This window comes from Salvelinus namaycush, chromosome 15 (genome assembly GCF_016432855.1).
Source record: "Salvelinus namaycush isolate Seneca chromosome 15, SaNama_1.0, whole genome shotgun sequence".
Taxonomy (NCBI): Eukaryota; Metazoa; Chordata; class Actinopteri; order Salmoniformes; family Salmonidae; genus Salvelinus; species Salvelinus namaycush.
The window spans coordinates 18,236,548-18,258,530 of NC_052321.1; the positions used below are offsets into that span (position 1 = coordinate 18,236,548).

At 43.1% G+C, this 21,983-nt stretch overlaps 1 protein-coding gene across 1 annotated transcript in view; it reads left to right on the forward strand.

The window, feature by feature from the left end:
• The window catches only part of LOC120060255 (TOG array regulator of axonemal microtubules protein 1-like), a 34,566-nt gene extending 18,212 nt beyond the window's left edge, over window positions 1–16,354 (forward strand). The window contains exons 9-22 of the mRNA XM_039009429.1: window positions 1,325–1,390; window positions 1,822–1,991; window positions 2,144–2,321; window positions 2,493–2,714; window positions 3,224–3,347; window positions 7,589–7,694; window positions 7,981–8,216; window positions 8,383–8,541; window positions 8,657–8,783; window positions 13,205–13,320; window positions 13,564–13,744; window positions 13,963–14,182; window positions 14,267–14,353; window positions 14,665–16,354. Of these exons, the coding sequence (XP_038865357.1) occupies window positions 1,325–1,390; window positions 1,822–1,991; window positions 2,144–2,321; window positions 2,493–2,714; window positions 3,224–3,347; window positions 7,589–7,694; window positions 7,981–8,216; window positions 8,383–8,541; window positions 8,657–8,783; window positions 13,205–13,320; window positions 13,564–13,744; window positions 13,963–14,182; window positions 14,267–14,353; window positions 14,665–14,924 (2,252 nt within the window). The 3' untranslated portion in view covers window positions 14,925–16,354. The remainder of the gene's footprint in view (window positions 1–1,324; window positions 1,391–1,821; window positions 1,992–2,143; window positions 2,322–2,492; window positions 2,715–3,223; window positions 3,348–7,588; window positions 7,695–7,980; window positions 8,217–8,382; window positions 8,542–8,656; window positions 8,784–13,204; window positions 13,321–13,563; window positions 13,745–13,962; window positions 14,183–14,266; window positions 14,354–14,664) is intronic.
• The last annotated feature ends 5,629 nt before the right edge of the window (window positions 16,355–21,983 follow it).

Here is a 21,983-nt window from a genome sequence, read left to right on the forward strand (position 1 = left end):
TTCACTGTTGCTTCAAGAAGAGGAAACTGCAGTTCTGAAATACATCAAAAAGCGTGAAGACTTCTGCCTGAAGCCCATGCACGCCGCAGCGTACATGTTGGACCCCAAGTATGCTGGAAAGAGCATCCTGTCTGGTGCAGAGATCAACAAGGCCTATGTTGTCATCAGTACCATGTCTCGCCACCTTGGCCTGGATGAGAGAAGGGTTCTTGGCAGTTTGGCGAAGTACACTTCCAAGCAAGGGCTTTGGGATGGAGATGCAATATGGCAGTCGTGCCAACATATCTCATCAGCCACCTGTTGGAAATGGACTTTGTGGATCTGAGGCTCTTTCCCTTGTTGCCTCCATCATCCTCTAAATCCCACCAACTTCAGCCGCCTCAGAGCGCAACTGATCCTTGTTTGGGAACACACACCAAAGCATGCAACAGGCTGACCAATACAAGGGTTGAAAAATTGGTGGCCATCCGGGCAAATTTGAGGCTTTTTGAGCCTGACAACGAGCCATCCTCAACAAGGTTGGAAAGTGACAGTGAAGATGAGGCCTCAGAGTCTGATGTTCAAGAGGTGGACATTGAGGAGGTCCTGGGAGAAGACATGGAAGCCTGAGAGGAAGACAACCAAAGCTTTAGTTTCTAGACTATGTATGTTGAAAATGTTTTTGGGAGATGTGATGGATCATTGTGGATCATTCAATATTCCCTTTATTTTGTTGTTCAGTGAAATCATCCAATGTGAAGTGTCAACTCATTTAATTAAAGTAAAAAAAAAAAAAAATTCTACTGGAAGGATTTAGTCATTTGCAATTATGTCTACTTATGATAAGGTAAAATGTTTGTTTCTGTTTCCATATGATATGGTACATCTATCCAATGCAAAAAACATCTACATTTAAATGGTATTAATATTAATTTGCACATATTTCCGTTAATTCCCATATATTCCCGTTAATTCCCACGGAAGGTTTCCACCTCTGAATATTCCCCAAAATGTGCAACCCTAAACATTCCACAGGCCACAATCAACAGCCTGATCAACTCTATGCGAAGGAGATGTGTCGTGCTGCATAAGGCAAATGGTGGTCACATCAGATACTGACTTGTTTTCTGATCCACGCCCCTACATTCTTTTTAATGATCTGTGACCAACCAATGCACATCTGTATTCCCAATCATGTGAAATCCATAAATTAGGGGCTACTGAATGTATCTCAACTGACTAATTTCCTTATATGAACTGTAACTCAGTAAAACATTTGAAATTGTTGCATGTTGAGTTTATATTTTTGTTCAGTATATGTGTTTCTCCATTCTCTGTTCCTCAGGTTCCCAGAGCTACAGCAACAGGAACTCACCAGCCACTGACATGCCTGAAGGTGTGGTTGGCAGAGGTCAGGCCACATCCGTCTTATTTACGACTCTGTGCCATTGTTCAGATATCCAATATTGTGTTCTGAGGTTGTGATGTTCTGGCTCAGGGCTGTGTTTAACAACAGATCGCCAAGTCTCACAGTACACAAGGCCCTGCCTGGGGCCACACAGTATCAGGGCCAAGTTTAAAGAATTGTTTGGAATAACTCTTGTAGTTGGCAATATACTTATTGTTGGCAGATAAACAGATGCTAAGACATGCAGAGGACAGAGCATGCCATATTTTGGAAGTCATCACTGCTTACAGTATTTTCTAGCTATGTGAATACACTGTGCTGCTTAAAGTTTCAGCTTTGCTGAATAATGGTGTCAATGAAAATTGACTCTTTTGTCAATGAAAATTGACTCTTGAAAAAGTACTCTTGAATTTTCCTCACCTCCCCCTCTGCAGGAGTGTTTGGCTCGGTGGTTTTGTCCAGCCGTCCAGGCGTTGCCATGTTGATGGACCAGGGCGACTGTATGACCAGGCTGCCCAGTGACCCCCCAGCTGGCATCTATGGCCATGCAGTCCCCGGCAACCATCTGGACCCCGAAGACATCCCAGCCTCAGAGGTGGCCAGGGTGAGCAGGTCCACCATACTGTACATACACCACCAACAACCTCTTTGATACTACATTTCCCATCAGGCTTTGCAGCTTGAAAAAAATGGCCCTCTACCACTGCTATCAGTCTGTGGAATGTGCGTAACTGGGAGTTGTGTGTTTGTGTGCAGGATAAGGAGAAAGTGAGAATGACACGGTTTGCTCGGGACAAGATGCGGCTGCACCGATTGGAGCAGCAGGAGGGCCAGCCTGCCCTGGGGGATCGCCAGAGAGCTGACAGGATGCGTCTGCGCCTCAGACAGGTGCAAAATGACGTGGCTACAGAGGATACAGCAGCCATTTCCAACGGTGCAATATTTCTTCCTTTACCCTAGCACAAGATTTCACTTCATGCACTAGAATCTAAATAAACTGTTTTTGTTATGTTGCAATAATTTGGGTAATTTTACTCTGACAGTAGTACGTCTTCCTGCGTGGGCTTGTGGCTCATCTCTAAAATGTTTTTTCTTCCCCTAACAGACTTTCATTTGAATGGTAACATGGTGACGTCCACCAAGGCTGACTCTCTCCAAGACGAGTCTCCCACCAGCCCCCGGGGATCCCAGAGCCCTATTAAATGTTTCAGTCCCCCCCACCAGCCCAGCCCCCCCACGGTCCCTGCCAACCCCAGGAGCACCCTGCCCCGCCTGAGGAGGGCTCCCAGTCTCAGCAGGACACGGCTGTCTCTCTCACACAGCTCAGGTCAGTGTAACAGTCTGGCAGTCATCATGTAATATCTTTGCATCTTTGCAGTTATAGGGTTATAGCAGCTAAAGCGCTACACTGTTTTTCATTATGGCGTTCAATACAGAACTGTTTGTTCTGTGATTTCTCTCATTAATTTGAGCAAAATTTGATGTTTTTTTTAACATGGTGAATAGATTAATAAGTCAACACATCATATCTCACTCAGGCATTTAGGTATAGCCTGACTCTAAAGTGTTTTAGTGCACTACTAATTATCCCCTCAGAGCCCCCAACAGTAGCAGAGCTTAGCAACGGTAAATGAGATGTAGATAATGGAGTGCAATGCTTTGTTTTCACACATTCTATTAATACATCTCCTCCCACGCACGCTGCTTCATTTAGCCAATGACTGATACAACTGTAATGTAACAATAGAGGTGTAATGTAACACTCTGCTGTGTGTTGTTGTGGCCATAGAGATACATTATTATAGTGTTGTATTTAATGATATGGTTGTCCTCCAGATGAGATGTCCCCAGGCATTCCCAGCCAGAAGAGAGACCTGACAGAGCAGCCTGAACTACGGCCCTTCTCCAAACCTGAGCTAGCACTGACACAGAGCTTCAAACTCCTCAACTCAGACGACTGGTGAGCTTTATTCTTCATTTGGATCCCTATTAGCTGACGCTTTATCAACTGCTAATCTTCCTGGAGTCCAACTGAACCCCACCTCCCGCATTTAAAGTAACTGTCCAGTGTTTCCGGATGTCTATGAAATATGTCAAATAATTTTTCTTCACAAAAATTGTAATTAAGGGTGTTTAAAAAACAGCTTTTCTGTGTTGGAATGGTGTAGGCATATACTAAATACTAAATACACTACGTGACCAAAAGTATATGGACACCTGCTCATTGAACATCTCATTCCAAAATCATGGGCATTAATATGGAGTTGGTCCCCCCTTTGCTGCTATAACAGCCTCCACTATTCTGGAAGGCTTTCCACTAGATGTTGGAACATTGCTGCGGGGACTTGCTTCCATTCAGCCACAAGAGCATTACTGAGGTCGGGCAATGATGTTGGGCGATTAGACCTGGCTCGTAGTCGGCGGTCCAATTCATCCCAAAGGTGTTCGATGGGGTTGAGGTCAGGGCTCTGTGCAGACCAGTCAAGTACTTTCACACTGATCTCAACAAACCATTTCTATATGGACCTCGCTTTGTGCATGGGGCATTGTCATGCTGAAACAGGAAAGGGACTTCCCCAAACTGTTGCCACAAAGTTGGAAGCACAGAATCGTCTAGTATGTCATTGTATGCTGTAGCGTTAAGATTTCCCTTCACTGGGATTAAAGGGCCTAGCCCAAACCATGAAAAACAGGCCCATGCCGTTATTCATCCTCCAACAAACTTTACAGTTGGCACTATGCATTAAGGCATCCGCCAAACCCAGAATCGTCCGTTAGACTGCCAGATGGTGAAGCGTGATTCATCACTCCAGAGAATGTGTTTCCTCTACTCCAGTCCAATGGCGGCGAGCTTTACACTAGAGGTCTACCGATTTAATCGGAATGGCCGATTTAATTAGGGCTGATTTCAAGATTTCATAACAATCGGAAATCGTTAATTTTGGATGCCGATTTTTTTTTTTTTTTTTACACCTTTATTTAACTAGGCAAGTCAGTTAAGAACACATTCTTATTTTCAATGACGGCCTAGGAACGGTGGGTTAACTGCCTTGTTCAGGGGCAGAACGACAGATTTTTACCTTGTCAGCTCAGGGATTCAATCTTGTAACCTTACGGTTAACTAGGCAAACGCTCTAACCACCTGCCTCACGAGGAGCCCGCCTGTTACGCAAAAGCAGTAAGAAGCCAAGGTAAGTTGCTAGCTAGCATTAAACTTATCTTATAAAAACAATCAATCAATCAATCATAATCACTAGTTATAACTACACATGGTTGATGATATTACTAGTTTATCTAGCGTGTCCTGCGTTGCATATAATCGATGCAGTGCGCATTCGCGAAAAAGGACTGTCGTTGCTCCAACGTGTACCTAACCATAAACATCAATGCCTTTCTTAAAATCAATACACAGAAGTATATATTTTTAAACCTGCATATTTATCTAAAAGAAATCCAGGTTAGCAGGCAATATTAACCAGGTGAAATTGTGTCACTTCTCTTGCGTTCATTGGACGCAGAGTCAGGGTATATGCAACAGTTTGGGCCGCCTGGCTCATTACGAACTAATTTGCCAGAATTTTACGTAATTATGACATAACATTGAAGGTTGTGCAATGTAACAGGAATATTTAGACTGATGGATTCCACCCGTTAGATAAAATACGTAACGGTCCCATATTTCACTGAAAGAATAAATGTTTTGTTTTCGAGATGATAGTTTCCGGATTCGACCATATTAATGACCTAAGGCTCGTATTTCTGTGTGTTATTATGTTATAATTAAGTCTATGATTTGATAGAGCAGTCTGACTGAGCGATGGTGGGCACCAGCAGGCTCGTAAGCATTCATTCAAACAGCACTTTTGTGCGTTTTGCCAGCAGCTCTGCTGTTAATGAATTCAAGCCTATCAACTCCCGAGATTAGGCTGGTGTAACTGATGTGAACTGGCTAGCTAGTTAGCGGGGTGCGCGCTAATAGCGTTTCAAACGTCACTCGCTCTGAGACTTGGAGTAGTTGTTCCCCTTGCTCTGCATGGGTAACGCTGCTTCGAGGGTGGCTGTTGTCGATGTGTTCCTGGTTCGAGCCCAGGTAGCGGCGAGGAGAGGGATGGAAGCTGTACTGTTACACTGGCAATACTAAAGTGCCTATAAGAACATCCAATAGTCAAAGGTATATGAAATACAAATCGTATAGAGATAAATAGTCCTATAATTCCTATAATAACTACAACCTAAAACTTCTTACCTGGGAATATTTAAGACTCATGTTAAAAGGAACCACCAGCTTTCATATGTTCTCATGTTCTGAGCAAGGAACTTAAACGTTAGCTTTCTTACATGGCACATATTGCACTTTTACTTTCTTCTCCAACACTTTGTTTTTGCATTATTTAAACCAAATTGAACATGTTTCATTATTTATTTGAGGCTACATTGATTTTTATGATGTATTATATTAAGTTAAAATAAGTGTTCATTCAGTATTGTTGTAATTTTCATTATTACAAATACATTTTAAAAATCGGCCGATTAATCGGTATTGGCTTTTTTGGTCCTCCGATGATCGGTATCGGCGTTGAAAAATCATAATCGGTCGACCTCTACTTTACACCCCTTTTGCCAACGCTTGGCAATTGCGCGTTGGTGATCTTAGTCTTGTTTGTGGCTGCTCGGCCATGGAAACCCATTTCATGAAGCTCCCGACGAACAATTATTGTGCTGACGTTGCTTCTAGAGGCGTTTGAAACTCGTTAATAACTGTTGTAACCGAGGTCATACAATTTTTACTCGCCACGCGCTTCAGCACTCGGTGGTCCCATTCTGTAAACTTGTGTGGCCTACCACTTCGCTGCTGAGCCGTTGTTGCTCCTAGACGTTTCCTCTTCACAATAACAGCACTTACAGTTGACCGGGGCAGCTCTAGCAGGGCAGAAATTTGACGAACTGACTTGTTGGAAAGGTGGCATCCTATGACGGTGCCATGTTGAAAGTCACTGTGCTCTTCAGTAAGGCCATTATACTGTAAATGTTTGTTTATGGAGATTGCATGGCTGTGTGCTCGATTTTATACACCTGTCAGCAACGGGTGTGGCTGAAATAGCCGGATCCAGTAATTTGAAGGGGTGTCCACATACTTTTCTATATAGTGTATATAGGGATTTCTGCGCATTTTTTTAATTTACATTTTTTATGTAACCTTTATTTAACTAGGCAAGTCAGTTAAGAACAAATTCTTATTTACAATGCCGGACAAAACCGGACGACGCTGGGCCAATTGTGCGCCGCCCTATGGGACTCCCAATCAAGGCCGGATGTGATACAGCCTGGATTTGAACCAGGGAATGTAGTGACGCCTCTTGTAAGAGATACAGTGCCTTAGACCTCTGCGCCACTCAGGAGGATCCCAAGGACCCTGCAGGATCCGCTACCGCTTCCTCATCCTTTCAGCTGCTGCTCAGTGCTCCGCTGCTGCTTATGCACGAAAGACAGTTTGAACACACATAGTTCTTTGTTGTAACAGTAATCTATTGCAAACATAAGCACAACATAACATGCAGTGTAGCGATTTCATGTTCTTTTTTCAGGTGAGTTAGCCTATATGCACTATTTAGGCAAGCTATATGTATGCAGCATATCAAACAGGCAAGACACAGACAGGCAGTCAACATCGATTTAATGTGCAAACATTGGCTATTGGGAGGCAGACAGGCAGTCAATGTCGTAGTGTTCTTTATTCAGCAACTCTGGCCATATGGCAGCATAACTATAAAGATTGCGTCATCACACAAAACGCTGATAGATTTGCCCCAATGCAATGTGTAGACTGCGTCTTGCTTGTGCTACAGTAATATCTGTTACAGCAGACAGAAGGTTGTAGCCTTCATAATATATTTTTTTAATGTTTGTTCAAATCGCTGCAGTTTGAGTTTGAGTTTTTAAGTGTTTTCTCTCCAATTTTGCATTATGCTTTTGCCAGAAATACGAGTGTAGGACGAGTCAACATTATTTGGGTATGAGTTAACATAATATTAACTTTTCACTGGACTTTTCATTTTTTCACTGGACAGTTACTTTAACCAGATGCTATACTTCAACATTGTCTAGTCAGACCCTATGTCAAAAGTCAATGTATGACTGTTCTATGCATATAAGCAATGGATTGGATTTACAAAATTTATATTTCTCTATTTTTGATTGAAGGGAGAAGAAGATTGAGGGCCTGACCTTTCTCCGTGGGCTGACGCAGTACCATTCAGACATACTGCTTAACAGGCTGCATGACGTCTGTCTCGCACTCATCCAAGAGGTACGACCACGACTCCTCATTCTTTTAGTCTTCTATAAATGTTCATGTGAAACGGCAGTCCATTGTCCTGGGGACCTTCATCCAATCCCCTTCTAATCATAATCTCAGCCTCAATCAATTCAATACAGGGTGGTCCTTGTAGACTTTAGCCCTCAATGATTGATTTTCTTATGTCCCGATGAGGACATTTGACCATTCATTTGACCATCCTTACTCAGATGTCTGATTATAATTTTTTTATCTAACTGATTTAATGATATCATCATCTGAGTGTATTGCTCCTCAGGTGAGGAACCTTCGTTCGGGTGTGTCCCGTGTTGCGGTTGGGGCAATGGGTGAGCTGTACACTGCGCTGCATAAGGGCATGGACCAGGAGCTGGAGGGCACTTCCAAGGCTCTGCTGCAGAAAGCTGGGGAGTCCAACGCCTTCATCAGACAGGATGTGGATGCAGCGTTGGACAGCATGGTGCAACACTGCACCCCGACACGCAGCCTGAACGCTCTGCTCACCAGCGGCCTCAGGTCAGACACACTCATTGTCACAAGATAGCACTTTTAGCAGTTCTTTACCTGAATTAGGGCTACATGCTTTGCGTGTAGATATTACATTTTTATCATGCTTGTATCTTATCATTAAAATAGGCCATTAGGCACTGACCACATCCCTGATATTGTCTCTTGTGAACAGTCACCTGAACTCTGTGGTGAGGAAGTGCGCGGGTCATCACATGGCCAACCTGATGGAGAACATTGGTGCTGCCCGCCTGCTGTCTGGAGGGAAAGACCTCACCGACCGAATACTACCTGCCGTCACCAAGCTAGCACAAGACTCCTCCCAGGAAGCTAGGTAGGGAGGGAATTCTGTTCAATACCAATGAGTGTCTGTTTTAATAGTAGCAGGTGTGTCTGTTATCAATAGAGTGAGTGACATTGTTTGACTCTGAGGCTGTTCTGCTCCTCAGGTACCAGGGGCGCCGCATGCTGTTATTTCTGTCACTGCACAGTGATTTCGATAAGATGTTGGAGAAATATATCCCTGCCAAAGACCTGGCTCCCATCAGAGACACTGTCGCCACACTGAACACTAAGGTACAGAACACTGTCTAACTGAGAAGGTGTGTGGGACTGTTATGAGTCATTCCTGTCTATTTTAGTCTCCCCTTGCTGGGGACTTGCGTTTTGAGACAAGACACTGTTACTGTAAGAAAGCAGCAGTTTAGACAGGAAAGGCCACGTTCATTTAACCATTTATTAGAAAAGACGACAATAAATGCAGTACATTAGTCTTTGCGTTAGGCCCTGCTCCTTCATGGTAGCTATACCAATGCCAAGGTATACTATACCAATGCCTCTGACTGTACAAAAGCAGAGCCCAAACAAGTGGAGGCTGGGGAGAGTGGTGGGAAAGCAGAAAACAGAAATGAATGGCGAGTAACGTGTTACAGCAATGGCATGTCACCAAGAACACCAGCACATGGCATTGGGCGGTAGCCATCACAATGTGTGTGCAGAACTCGGTCGACTAAATAAACCGCCATATTAAGGTAGCGTGATGAATCTATTTGCTGCAATATCAGCTGATGCTATCAATCAGGTTTCCTGTATGAACCTGCTGCACTTAATTTACAGTACCGGTCAAAAGTTTGGACACAACTACTCATTCCAGGGTTTTCCTTTATTTGTACTATTTTCTACATTGTAGAATAATAGAGAAGACATCAAAACTATGAAATGACACATATGGAATCATGTTGTAACCAAAAAAGTGTTAAACAAATCAAAATATATTTAATATTTGAGATTCTTCAAAGAAGCCACCTTATGCCTTTTTATTTATACATTTTTTTTCACCTTTATTTAACTTCATATGGATCAACTTCCGGTGAAATTGCAGAGCGCCAAATTCAAATTAAATGACTATAAATATTTAACTTTCATGAAATCACAAGTGCAATACATCAAAATAAAGCTTAACTTTTTGTTAATCTAGCCCCCGTGTCAGATTTCAAAAAGGCTTTACGGCGAAAGCAAACCATGCGATTATCTGAGGACAGCACTCAGCACACAAAACATTACAAACAGTTAGCAGCCAAGTAGATTAGTCAGAAATAGCAATAAAATGAATAATTTACCTTTGATGATCTTCGTATGGTTGCACTCACAAGACTCCCAGTTACACAATAAATGTTTGTTTTGTTCGATAAAGTCCCTCTTTATATCCAAAAACCTCAATTTTGTTGGCGCGCTTAGTTCAGTAATCCAATGGCTCAAATGCGGTCACAACGGGCAGACGAAAATTCCAAATAGTATCCGTATAGTTTATAGAAACATGTCAAACAATGTTTATAATCAATCCTCAGGTTGTTTTTAGCCTAAATAATTGATCATATTTCAACCGGACAATATCGTCGTCAATATAAAAGAAAAACAAGAAAGGCGCACTCTCGATCGTGCGCAGTAACCAGCTCTGGGGACATCCCAGGGTCCACTCACTCAATGTGGTCATTCTCCCTCATTTTTGGAATAAAAGCCTGAAACAATGACTAAAGACTGTTCACAACTAGTGGAAGCCATAGGGAACGGAATATGGGTCCTATCCCTTTAAATGGTGGATAAGCTTTCATTGGCACTTCCTGGATGGATTTTCCTCAGGTTTTCGCCTGCCATATCAGTTCTGTTAAACTCACTGACATTATTTTAACAGTTTTGGAAACTTTAGAGTGTTTTCTATCCAAATCTACCTATATGCATATCCTAGCTTCTGGGCCTGAGTAGCAGGCAGTTTACTTTGGGGACGCTTTTCATCCAAAATTCCGAATGCTGCCCACTATCCTAAAGAAGTTAACCAGGTAGGCCAGTTAAGAACAAGTTCTCATTTACAACTGCGACCTAGCCAAGATAAAGCAAAGCAGTGCGACAAAAACAACACCACAGAGTTACACATAAACAAACGTACAGTCAATAACACAATCGAAAAATCTATGTACAGTGTGTGCAAATGTAGAAGAGTAGGGAGGTAAGGCAATAAATAGCCGTAGAAAAATGCTTATTGAAATGATCGATTATCATAGATTTATCGGTGGTGACAATGTTTCCTATCCTCAGTGCAGTGGGCATCTGGGAGGAGGTGCTCTTATTCTCCATGGACTTTACAGTGTCCCAAAACTTTTTGGAATTAGTGCTACAGGATGCAAATTTCTGTTTGAAAAGTATATTGGTTCCTGACTTCCCTGAAAAGTTGCATATCACGGGGGCTATTCATTGCTAATGCAGAACGCCACAGGATGTTTTTGTGCTGGTCAAGGCCAGTCAAGTCTGTGGTGAACCAAGGGCTATATCTGTTCTTAGTTCTACACTTTTTTGAATGGAGCATGCTTATTTAAGATGGTGAGGAAATCACTTTTAAATAGCAACCAGGCATCCTCTACTGACAGGATGAGGTCAATATCCTTCCAGGATACCCGGACCAGGTCGATTAGAAAGTCCTGCTTGCTGAAGAGTTTTAGGGAGCCTTTGACAGTGATGAGGGGTGTTCGTTTGACCGCGGACCCATTACGCACACACGCAGGCAATGAGGCAATGATCGGTGAGATCCTGGTTGAAGACAGCAGAGGTGTATTTAGAGGGCAAGTTGGTCAGGATGATATCTAAGAGGGTGCTCATGGTTACGGATTTAGGGTTGTACCTAGTAGGTTCCTTGATAATTTGTGTGAGTTTGAGGGCATCTAGCTTAGATTGTAGGACAGCCGGGATGTTAAGCATGTCCCAGTTTAGGTCACCTAACAGTACGAACTCTGAAGATAGATGGGGGGCAATCAATCACCATATGGTGTCCACGGCACAGCTGGGGGCTGAATGGGGGTCTATAACAAGCGGCAATGGTGAGAGACTTGTTTCTGGGAAAGGTGGATTTTTAAAAGTAGAAGCTTGAATTGTTTTGGCACAGACCTGGATAGTATGACAGAACTCTGCAGTAGATTGCAACTCCGCCCCCTTTGGCAGCTCTATCTTGTCGGAAAATGTTATAATTAGGGATGGAAATTTCAGGATTTTTGGTGGACTTCCTAAGCAAGGATTCAGACACGGCTAGGACAACCGGGTTGGTGGAGTGTGCTAAAGCAACGAATAAAACAAACTTAGGGAGGAGGCTTCTAATGTTAAAGCTGCCTTAATTACAGCTTTGCACACTCTTGGCATTTTGTCGACCTGCTTCAAGAGCTGGAATGCATTTCAATTAACAGGTGTGCCTTGTTAAAAGTTAATTTGTGGAATTTATTTTTAATGCATTTGAACCAATCAGTTGTGTTGTGACAAGGTAGGGGTGGTATACAGAAGATAGCCCTATTTGGTAAAATACCAAGTCCATATTATGGCAAGAACAGCTCAAATAAGCAAAGAGAATCGACAATCCATTATTACCTTAAGACATGAAGGTCAGTCAATGCGGAACATTTCAAGTGCAGTCGCAAAAAACCATCAAGCGCTATAATGAAACTGTCTCTCATGAGGACTGCCACAGGAAAGGAAGACCCAGAGTTACCTCTGTGGCAGAGAATAAGTTCATTAGAGTTACCAGCTTCAGATTACAGCCCAAATAAATGCTTCACAGAGTTCAAGTAACAGACACATCTCAACATCAACTGTTCAGAGGAGACTGCGTGAATCAGGCCTTCATGGACAAATTGCTGCAAAGAAACCACTACTAAAGGACACCAATAGAAGAAGAGACTTGCTTGGGCCAAGAAACACTAGCAATGGACATTAGACCAGTGGAAATCTGTCTTTGTCTTTGTGAGACGCAGAGTAAATGAATGGATGATCTCCACATGTGTGGTTCCCACCGTGAAGCATGGAGGAGGAGGTGTGATGGTGTGGGGGTGCTTTGCTGGTGACACTGTCTGTGATTTATTTCGAATTCAAGGCACACTTAACCAGCATGGCTACCACAGCATTTTGCAGCGATACGCCATCCCATCTGGTTTGCGCTTAGTGGGACGATAATTTGTTTTTCAACAGGACAATGACCCAACACACCTCCAGGCTGTGTAAAGGCTATTTGAACAAGAAGAAGAGTGATGGAGTGCTGCATCAGATGACCTGGCCTCCACAATCCCGCGACCTCAACCCAAATGAGATGGTTTGGGATGATTTGGACCGCAGAGTGAAGGAAAAGAAGCCAACAAGTTCTCAGCATATGTGGGAACTCCTTCAAGACTGTTGGAAGGCATTCCAGGTGAAGCTGGTTGAGAGAATGCCAATAGTGCAAAGCTGTCATCAAAGCAAAGGGTGGCTACTTTGAAGAATCTAAAATCTAAAATATATTTTGATTTGTTTAACACTTTTTGGTTACTACATGATTCCATATGTGTTATTTCATAGTTTTGATGTCTTCACTATTATTCTAGAAAATAGTAATAAAAAAATACATTAAATGAGTAGGTGTCCAAACTTTTGACTGGTACTGTACATTTGTGTCATCTATGAGTTACATGTGTTAATGTGTTCTGCAGGGCCTGGGAGAGATGCCCCAGGACACCCCGTCAGCCAGGGGCCGGCGTTCCCACCCTGGCAGTGGGACAGTGAGGGCCTCATCTCTCAACAGGGAACCACTCAAAGTGGTCAACAGGTGGGAAAACGCAACACCAACTGAAACATGTAGCACTATCCATACTATCCCTGAATTTAGTCTCTCTTCAGGTCAACATCCCTTATATACTGAACTGTTATGATTGAAGCCATGGCTAGCCAGCCTTGCTGTTTGTCTATGCATTAGCACAGTTTGTGTCAATGAATGTAGAGTTTGTTCATGTGTGTATCCATCAGTATGAACTCCGTCTCCATGTCTTACCTACTGTTTGTGTATCTGCAGGGAGTCTGGGCAGTACAACGGAAGACCTCAAGCTCACAGCATTGCAGACAAGATCGAGTACATCAAGCAGCTCACAGCCCTGCTGGGTTCAAAGGACTTTAGAGAGCGCATCAAGGGCATCGACCAGCTAATGGTGGACTGCGAGCACAACCCCAACATGGTCATCAGCAGTATCTTTCCGGTAACTGATGTCAGCTGAACAAAACTGGATATTCTTTTGCCTCATATACCCTAAGCTGCTAAAGGCCGAAATCCTCTGACTATCACAAAAAATACTAGCTATACATTTTATTGACGAAATCAACCATGCAAAGTTCCATAGATAAAATGACCTGTGTAAGCAGGTCATAGTTGAATCTGTAGTAATGCTTCTCTCATTCCTCTGTCCTTCTCTCGCAGGTGTTTGATGCCTTTAAGGCCAGACTGCAGGAGTCCAACAGTAAGGTCAACCTGTACGCTCTAGAGTCTCTGCAGAAGATTGTCACTGTGATGAAGGATAACCTTGCCCAGGTAATCTACATCCTGGTCCCAGCCATCGTGGACAATCACCTCAACTCCAAGAACAACGCTATCTACACTGCTGCTATTGGAGCCATCCACACACTCATCCAAAACCTGGGTGGGTGTCTGATGATGTTTCCCATCACATCATCTGGTTTGAGGCTTGAACGTAGCTTGACTTTGTGCTTGACTTTGTTCACAGATAACGCTCTCCTCCTCCAGCCCTTCTGCACCAAGGCCCAGTTCCTGAGTGGTAAGGCTAAGGTGGATCTCATAGAGAAGGTTGCAGGTATGTTCACTGAAACAGTTTGCTTGAGATATTCCCTTCAGTACCTAAGTTACATAGATGACACTTTGTAAACTTCATTTGGCTTTTAACATTTTGATTAGGATCTGAGTTGACAAAAGCTGCTAAGCAACAGTGCACTGGCAACTGTCTTTCTGCCTGTCACCCAAAGAGTCTTTAGCCTCTTAAAAGGAGGGAGAAATAGATGTCAGGCCCATGTGCTCTCAGCATTTCATAAGTTCCTTGTTACAACGTGTTTGACTCCTCATCCTCCCACCTCCCTCCCTCCTCTCCTCCTCTGGTCTGTCTTTCAGATCTGGTGACAGAATTATATCCCCGTAAGCCCCAGGTGGTGGAACAGAAGGTGTTACCCCTGCTGTGGCACCTCCTGGGCACATCCAGCCACAGCGGCACTGTCCACAGCCGGGGTGGCAGCGTGCGGGGGGCCACCTCCAACCTGTGCCAAGCCCTCTACACCCACATGGGGCCTGGGCTGGCAGAGTTCGCCGCTTCCCAGCCTGCCAACGTCCACAAGAGCCTCAACGAGCTCATGAGGACCCTCTCCTACCCCTGAGGGCCCCTCAGAAAACACAGCCTTCAAAACACAATCAACCCCCCCCCAGACAGAAGAACAGAAACACTGACCTTCCTTAAAGACAGAGATGTTCTACATTTCTGATAGTGCCTGCACTTTTTTAACGTTACAGAGTATAGAAAGTCCTTAAGATGAGAGCCCTTAAATCAACCCTCTTCTCAGCGAGCTATGGTGTCCTTTAATAAAGGAGCACAGGCAGACAGAGACTTCAGCTGTTGGCATCAGGTCTTACACTCTCAACAACCTGCCCTCTTTGCACTTTGAAGAAGTCGCTCACTATCATGATAGTTGTCGTCATGAATATGGCTTGGTATGTATCGTCATATGTTTGTTGCTGTTGTTGTTTTTTATGAATCTTATGGGTACGCAAATCAGAGACAACATTATGAAGAATGTACATTTGAAATGCACATAAAGGAAACGGGACCTGAAAGATGTATATTTTAGCTGTTTCATTTGATGTGAAATTTCTAAGATGTCTTATACGGTTGTTTAAAAGATTTGTCAGAGTGAAGATTAATGATTACAAATATTTTGTATAGCTCAAATGTGTGATTGCACAGTATTAGCCTAATCTGTATGCTGTACGATGTTGCTGTTGCATATTGTATATGGTTTGTAAATCTTATTGTAACAATTAGTTGATGAAGTGGTGTTCTGGCATGTCTTAGCATTTTACTTTTTGCATGACCAAAATGTACTGACGTGATCAAAAAATATATTTATATTTTTGTTAAGGATATATATATATATATATATATATATATATATATATATATGTGTGTGTGTGTACACCGATGCCTAACTCAACTTTGGGTGTAAACCAATTATACTGGCTGAGTGTAACATTGAAACCATTTATGTTTAAACTAACGACTGATACAGAGACGGTGAAGCCCAGGTCTGTGATTCTGTTTCAGTATAGTGCCAGTCTTAACGTAGCCTTTCACTATTCTATGTTTAAATTATATTGAACTTGTTTGTTAACGAGATGAAAGACTGACTGATATTTAAAGTGTTTATTTCTATAAACTATATGCTTTGGGTTTTTTTTTATTTACTTTATTGCTTCACATCTTTGTTGAACTTTCCTATGCTATCATTGTAATGCCTCAGCTCAGTGTGGTTGGCCTTGTTGCCTTGTGTCGCCTAAAGGGGGAAAAGAGGATATGTTTGTTCCTGGTCTTTAACTGTCTTGAGGAAGAGAGGGCTGTAAAGTAAGGATATATTTCCAATTAGTGGGATTAGACATGCAAGATTGAGCATCTGAGTCATTAAAACAAGACCACTGTCACTGATTTACATGATTTGCTTTTATTTACATGTAAATAAATAAATAAAATTGTTTTGCTACATGGCAAATAATAGCAAAGCAAAAGATTGTAGAAAATGTCAAGTTCCTTGAGAAGCTAGTTCTCATTGACATACAGTACCAGTCAAATGTTTGGACACCTACTCATTCGAGGGTTTTTCATAAATGTTACTATTTGTGAAGACAAACTGAAATAACACATATGGAATCATTTGGAAACCAAAAAAGTGTTAAACAAATCTAAATATATTTGAGATTCTTTAAAGTAGCCACCCTTTGCCTTGATGACAGCGCTGCACACTTGCATTCTCTCAACCAGCTTCATGAGGTTGTCACCTCGAATGCATTTCAATTAACAGGTGTGCCTTGTTACAAGTTAATTTGTGGAATTTCTTTCCGTCTTAATGCGTTTGAGCCAATCAGTTTAGGGGTGAGGGTGGTATACAGAAGATAGCCCTATTTAGTAAAAGACCAAGTCCGTATTATGACAAGAACAGCTCAAATAAGCAAAGAGAAACAACAGCCCATCATTACTTTAAGACATGAAGGTCAGTCAATACGGAACATTTCAAGAACTTTGAAAGTTTCTTCAAGTGCAGTCGCAAAAACCATCAAGCGCTATGATGTAACGGGCTCTCATGAGGACCGCCATAAGAAAGGAAGACCCAGAGTTACCTCTGCTGCAGAGGATAAGTTCATTAGAGTTACCAGCCTCAGAAATTGCAGCCCAAATAATTGTTTCACAGAGTTAAAGTAACAGACACATCTCAACACCAACTGTTCAGAGGAGACTGCGTGAATCAGGCCTTCATGGTCGAATTGCTGCAAAGAAACCAGTACTAAAGGACACCAACAAGAAGAAGAGACTTGCTTGTGCCAAGAAACACTAGCAATGGACATTTGAACGGTGGAAATCTACCCTTTGGTCTGATGAGTCCAAATTTTAGATTTTTGGTTCCAACCTCTGTGTCTTTGTGAGACGCAGAGTAGGTGAACAGATGATCTCTGCATGTGTAGTTCCCACCGTGAAGTATGGAGGAGGAGATGTGATGGTGTGGGCGTGCTTTGCTGGTGACTGATTTATTTAGAGTTCAAGGCACACTTAACCAGCATGGCTACCACAGCATTCTGCAGCGATACGCCATCCCATCTGGTTTGCGCTTAGTGGGACTGTCATTTGTTTTTCAACAGGACAATGACCCAACACCTCCAGGCTGTGTAAAGGCTATTTGACCAGGAAGAAGAGTGATGGAGTGCTGCATCAGATGAGCTGGCCTCCACAATTACCTGACATCAACCCAATTTGTTTAACACTTTTTTGGTTACTATATGATTCCATATGTGTTTTTTTCATAGGTTTGATGTCTCACTTTTATTCTACAATGTAGAAAATAGTCAAATAAAGAAAAACCCTTGAATGAGGTGTTCTTAAACCTTTTACCGGTAGTGTATTTTGATTTGTTTAACACATTTTTGTTTACTACATGATTCCATATGTGTTATTTTATAGTTTTGATGTCTTCACAAAAGAAAAACCCTTGAATGAGTAGGTGTGTCCAAACTTTTGACTGGTACTGTATACACCCAGTGGCCAGTTTATTAGGAACACTATCCAATTCACAAAAATGGTTCGCTCCTACAGACAGTGAGTCAGATGCGCAGATTCCAGTATGCGCAAGTAATAGCCAGCCTCCTGGGCTTTTCACGCTTGACAGTGTCTAGGGAGGTGATCACCAAGGCATTTGTAGTTGATAACCAAACATTTCTGTAAAAAACAACGATAAAGCCTTGCGTTTTGTGCTGTTGGCGTTAGGTGCACTTGATTCAGCAGCCCTAGCACCGGGAAGGCAAAGTGTCAGAATTTTGAACTATTTAATGTGTCTGAAGGTAAAACTTTGCGTACCCGGCAGGCCCAGACAGCAAATCAAGTACACCTATAGGCCTACCGCTGGCCAATCATATTGCTTAGATCATTGTGTCTGCACAGTTTCCTCAAGAGCTGCTATTTTAATAAGTACGTTCATGTTAAATTGTTATTCAGCACTGTCAACATTTTGTTTAGCACTTAGGCCTATAAGCCATAAAATGCGTGTTCCCGATTTTGTGTCCCAAAGCTAGCATTCCCACTACTTCCACTCACACTACAACCAGCACTGCAGCTGTAATGAATGAGTACAGCAAAGTGTTTCCAAAGCTTGCATTGTTATTATTAGCGGCTTCTCCTTTTTAATATCGAGGAATATTTCACTGTCTCTGATCGGTCATCGGAGTGATAACATGAATCGCCATCAGCTGGAAGACTGTGTCCTCTTTTCTCAGCGGAGGGAGAGAGGAGGGAAGGTGAGTCAGGTGAGAGGCAGCCTCACCAGTGCTATCACCCTCCCGCCATCCCCTGTCTGACCAGCGGATGCAGGCCATCAGTTCAGTAAAAGAAAAAGGTAATGATTATGCTTGCTCAGCTGTGCCTCACAAGTAATACAACAAAATATATACACTGCTCAAAAAAATAAAGGGAACACTTAAACAACACAATGTAACTCCAAGTCAATCACACTTCTGTGAAATCAAACTGTCCACTTAGGAAGCAACACTGATTGACAATAAATTTCACATGCTGTTGTGCAAATGGAATAGACAAAAGGTGGAAATTATAGGCAATTAGCAAGACACCCCCAATAAAGGAGTGGTTCTGCAGGTGGTGACCACAGACCACTTCTCAGTTCCTATGCTTCCTGGCTGATGTTTTGGTCACTTTTGAATGCTGGCGGTGCTTTCACTCTAGTGGTAGCATGAGACGGAGTCTACAACCCACACAAGTGGCTCAGGTAGTGCAGCTCATCCAGGATGGCACATCAATGCGAGCTGTGGCAAGAAGGTTTGCTGTGTCTGTCAGCGTAGTGTCCAGAGCATGGAGGCGCTACCAGGAGACAGGCCAGTACATCAGGAGATGTGGAGGAGGCCGTAGGAGGGCAACAACCCAGCAGCAGGACCGCTACCTCCACCTTTGTGCAAGGAGGAGCAGGTGGAGCACTGACAGAGCCCTGCAAAATGACCTCCAGCAGGCCACAAATGTGCATGTGTCTGCTCAAACGGTCAGAAACAGACTCCATGAGGGCCCGACGTCCACAGGTGGGGGTTGTGCTTACAGCCCAACACCGTGCAGGACGTTTGGCATTTGCCAGAGAACACCAAGATTGGTAAATTCACCACTGGCGCCCTGTGCTCTTCACAGATGAAAGCAGGTTCACACTGAGCACATGACAGACGTGACAGAGTCTGGAGACGCCGTGGAGAACGTTCTGCTGCCTGCAACATCCTCCAGAATGACCGATTTGGCGGTGGGTCAGTCATGGTGTGGGGTGGCATTTCTTTGGGGGCCGCACAGCCCTCCATGTGCTCGCCAGAGGTAGCCTGACTGCCATTAGGTACCGAGATGAGATCCTCAGACCCCTTGTGAGACCATATGCTGGTGCGGTTGGCCCTGGGTTCCTCCTAATGCAAGACAATGCTAGACCTCATGTGGCTGGAGTGTGTCAGCAGTTCCTGCAAGAGGAAGGCATTGATGCTATGGACTGGCCCGCCCGTTCCCCAGACCTGAATCCAATTGAGCACATCTGGGACATCATGTCTCGCTCCATCCACCAACGCCACGTTGCACCACAGACTGTCCAGGAGTTGGCGGATGCTTTAGTCCAGGTCTGGGAGGAGATCCCTCAGGAGACCATCCGCCACCTCATCAGGAGTATGCCCAGGCGTTGTAGGGAGGTCATACAGGCACGTGGAGGCCACAGACACTACTGAGCCTCATTTTGACTTGTTTTAAGCCTGTAGTGTGGTTTTCCACTTTAATTTTGAGTGTGACTCCAAATCCAGACCTCCATGGGTTGATAAATTTGATTTCCATTGATAATTTTTGTGTGATTTTGTTGTCAGCACATTCAACTATGTAAAGAAAAAAGTATTTAATAAGAATATTTCATTCATTCAGATCTAGGATGTGTTATTTTAGTGTTCCCTTTATTTTTTTGAGCAGTGTATTACCAGTGTAATGGTCTGAGAAGAACAACATTGTCAGGGCAATTCAAGCATTGCCAATATGCAGTGATAAGGTATTGGGCCTATAGCCTACTGCACAAACCTAATTGCTACAGAACTGTTTTTAACAGGTTAATTCTGCATAGGCTTATTTTGCATAGGTTTTTTAAATAATTTGAAAACAAATCTGTGCGGTAGATCTCGGCTTGCTTTTGGACTCAGAAGGTGATCTTGACTCAGAAAAGGTTGGTAACCACTGGTCTAGGGTTTACCGTCAATGGTGCGACAAACAAAAAACATCCAATCAGCAGCAGTCCTGTGGATGAAAACAGCTAGTTGATGAGAGAGGTCAAAGGAGAATGGCAAGAATCGTGCAAAATAACAGGCAGACCACAAACAGGCAAATAACTGTGCAGTACAACAGTGGTGTGCAGAACCTTATCTCTGAATGCACAACTCGTCGGTCCTTGTCACTGATGGGCTATTGCAGCGGACGACAACACCGGTTTCTACTCCTGTCAGCTAAAAACAAGAAGAGCCGACTCCATTGGGCAGACGATCACAGGAGTGGAAAAACATTGCTTGGTCCGACAAATCCTGGTTCCAGTTGCGTCATGCTGATGGCAGAATCAGGATTTGGCGTAAGCAGCATGAGTCCATGGCCCCATCCTGCCTTGTGTCAACGGCACAGGCTGGTGGCGGTGGTGTAAGGGTGTGGGGAATGTTTCCCTGGCACACATTAGGTCCTTGATACTAATTAAGCAACATTTAAACAGTGTATCTGAACATTGTTACTGACCAGGCGCAGCCCTTCATGGCTACAGGGGGTCCGTCCAGGTACGAGATGGGTGTACCTAATAGAATGTATTTAACAGGTCTTCTTATGGGACTCAGGTCCAGGCCATATTGGAAAAAGAGCTAGGCTTGGCAAGTTGAAGTAAAACAAAGGTGTCTTATCTTACACTTTTTGATTAACCAAAGAAAATGTCTCTCTGGTCTCACACATCACATGCAGAACTTTTCAAAACTAATAACACATTAATTATCTTATAAATTAGTATATTTTTTTATTTCACCTTTATTTAACCAGGTAGGCCAGTTGAGAACAAGTTCTCATTTACAACTGCGACCTGGCCAAGATAAAGCAACGCAGTGCGACAAAAAACAACACACACTGTTAGGATAAACACACACATAGGATAAACAAAAGTACAGTCAATAACACAATAGAAAAATCTATAAACAGTGTGTGCAAATGGAGCAAGGAAGTAATGCAATAAATAGGCCATAGTAGCGAAGTAATTACAATTTAGCAAATTAACACTGAAGTAATAGATGTGCAGATGATGATGTGCAAGTAGAAATACTGGTGTGCAAAAGAGCAAAAAAGTAAATAAAAACAATATGGGGATGAGGTAGGTAGTTGGATGGGCTATGTACAGCTGCAGCGATCGGTAAGCTGCTCAGATAGCTGATGCTTAAAGTTAGTGAGGGAGATATAAGTCTCCAACTTCAGCGATTTTTGCAATTCGTTCCATTCATTCGTTCCGGTTCCATATGATATACTAATGAATGTGTCATTAGTTTTGAAAAGTTCTGCCTGTGGTGGACTCAATATTCCTTCACAAAAGATATGGGCTACCATATAATATCTAAAATTGCAGAACTTGTGCTATGAATGTGGAGTATTT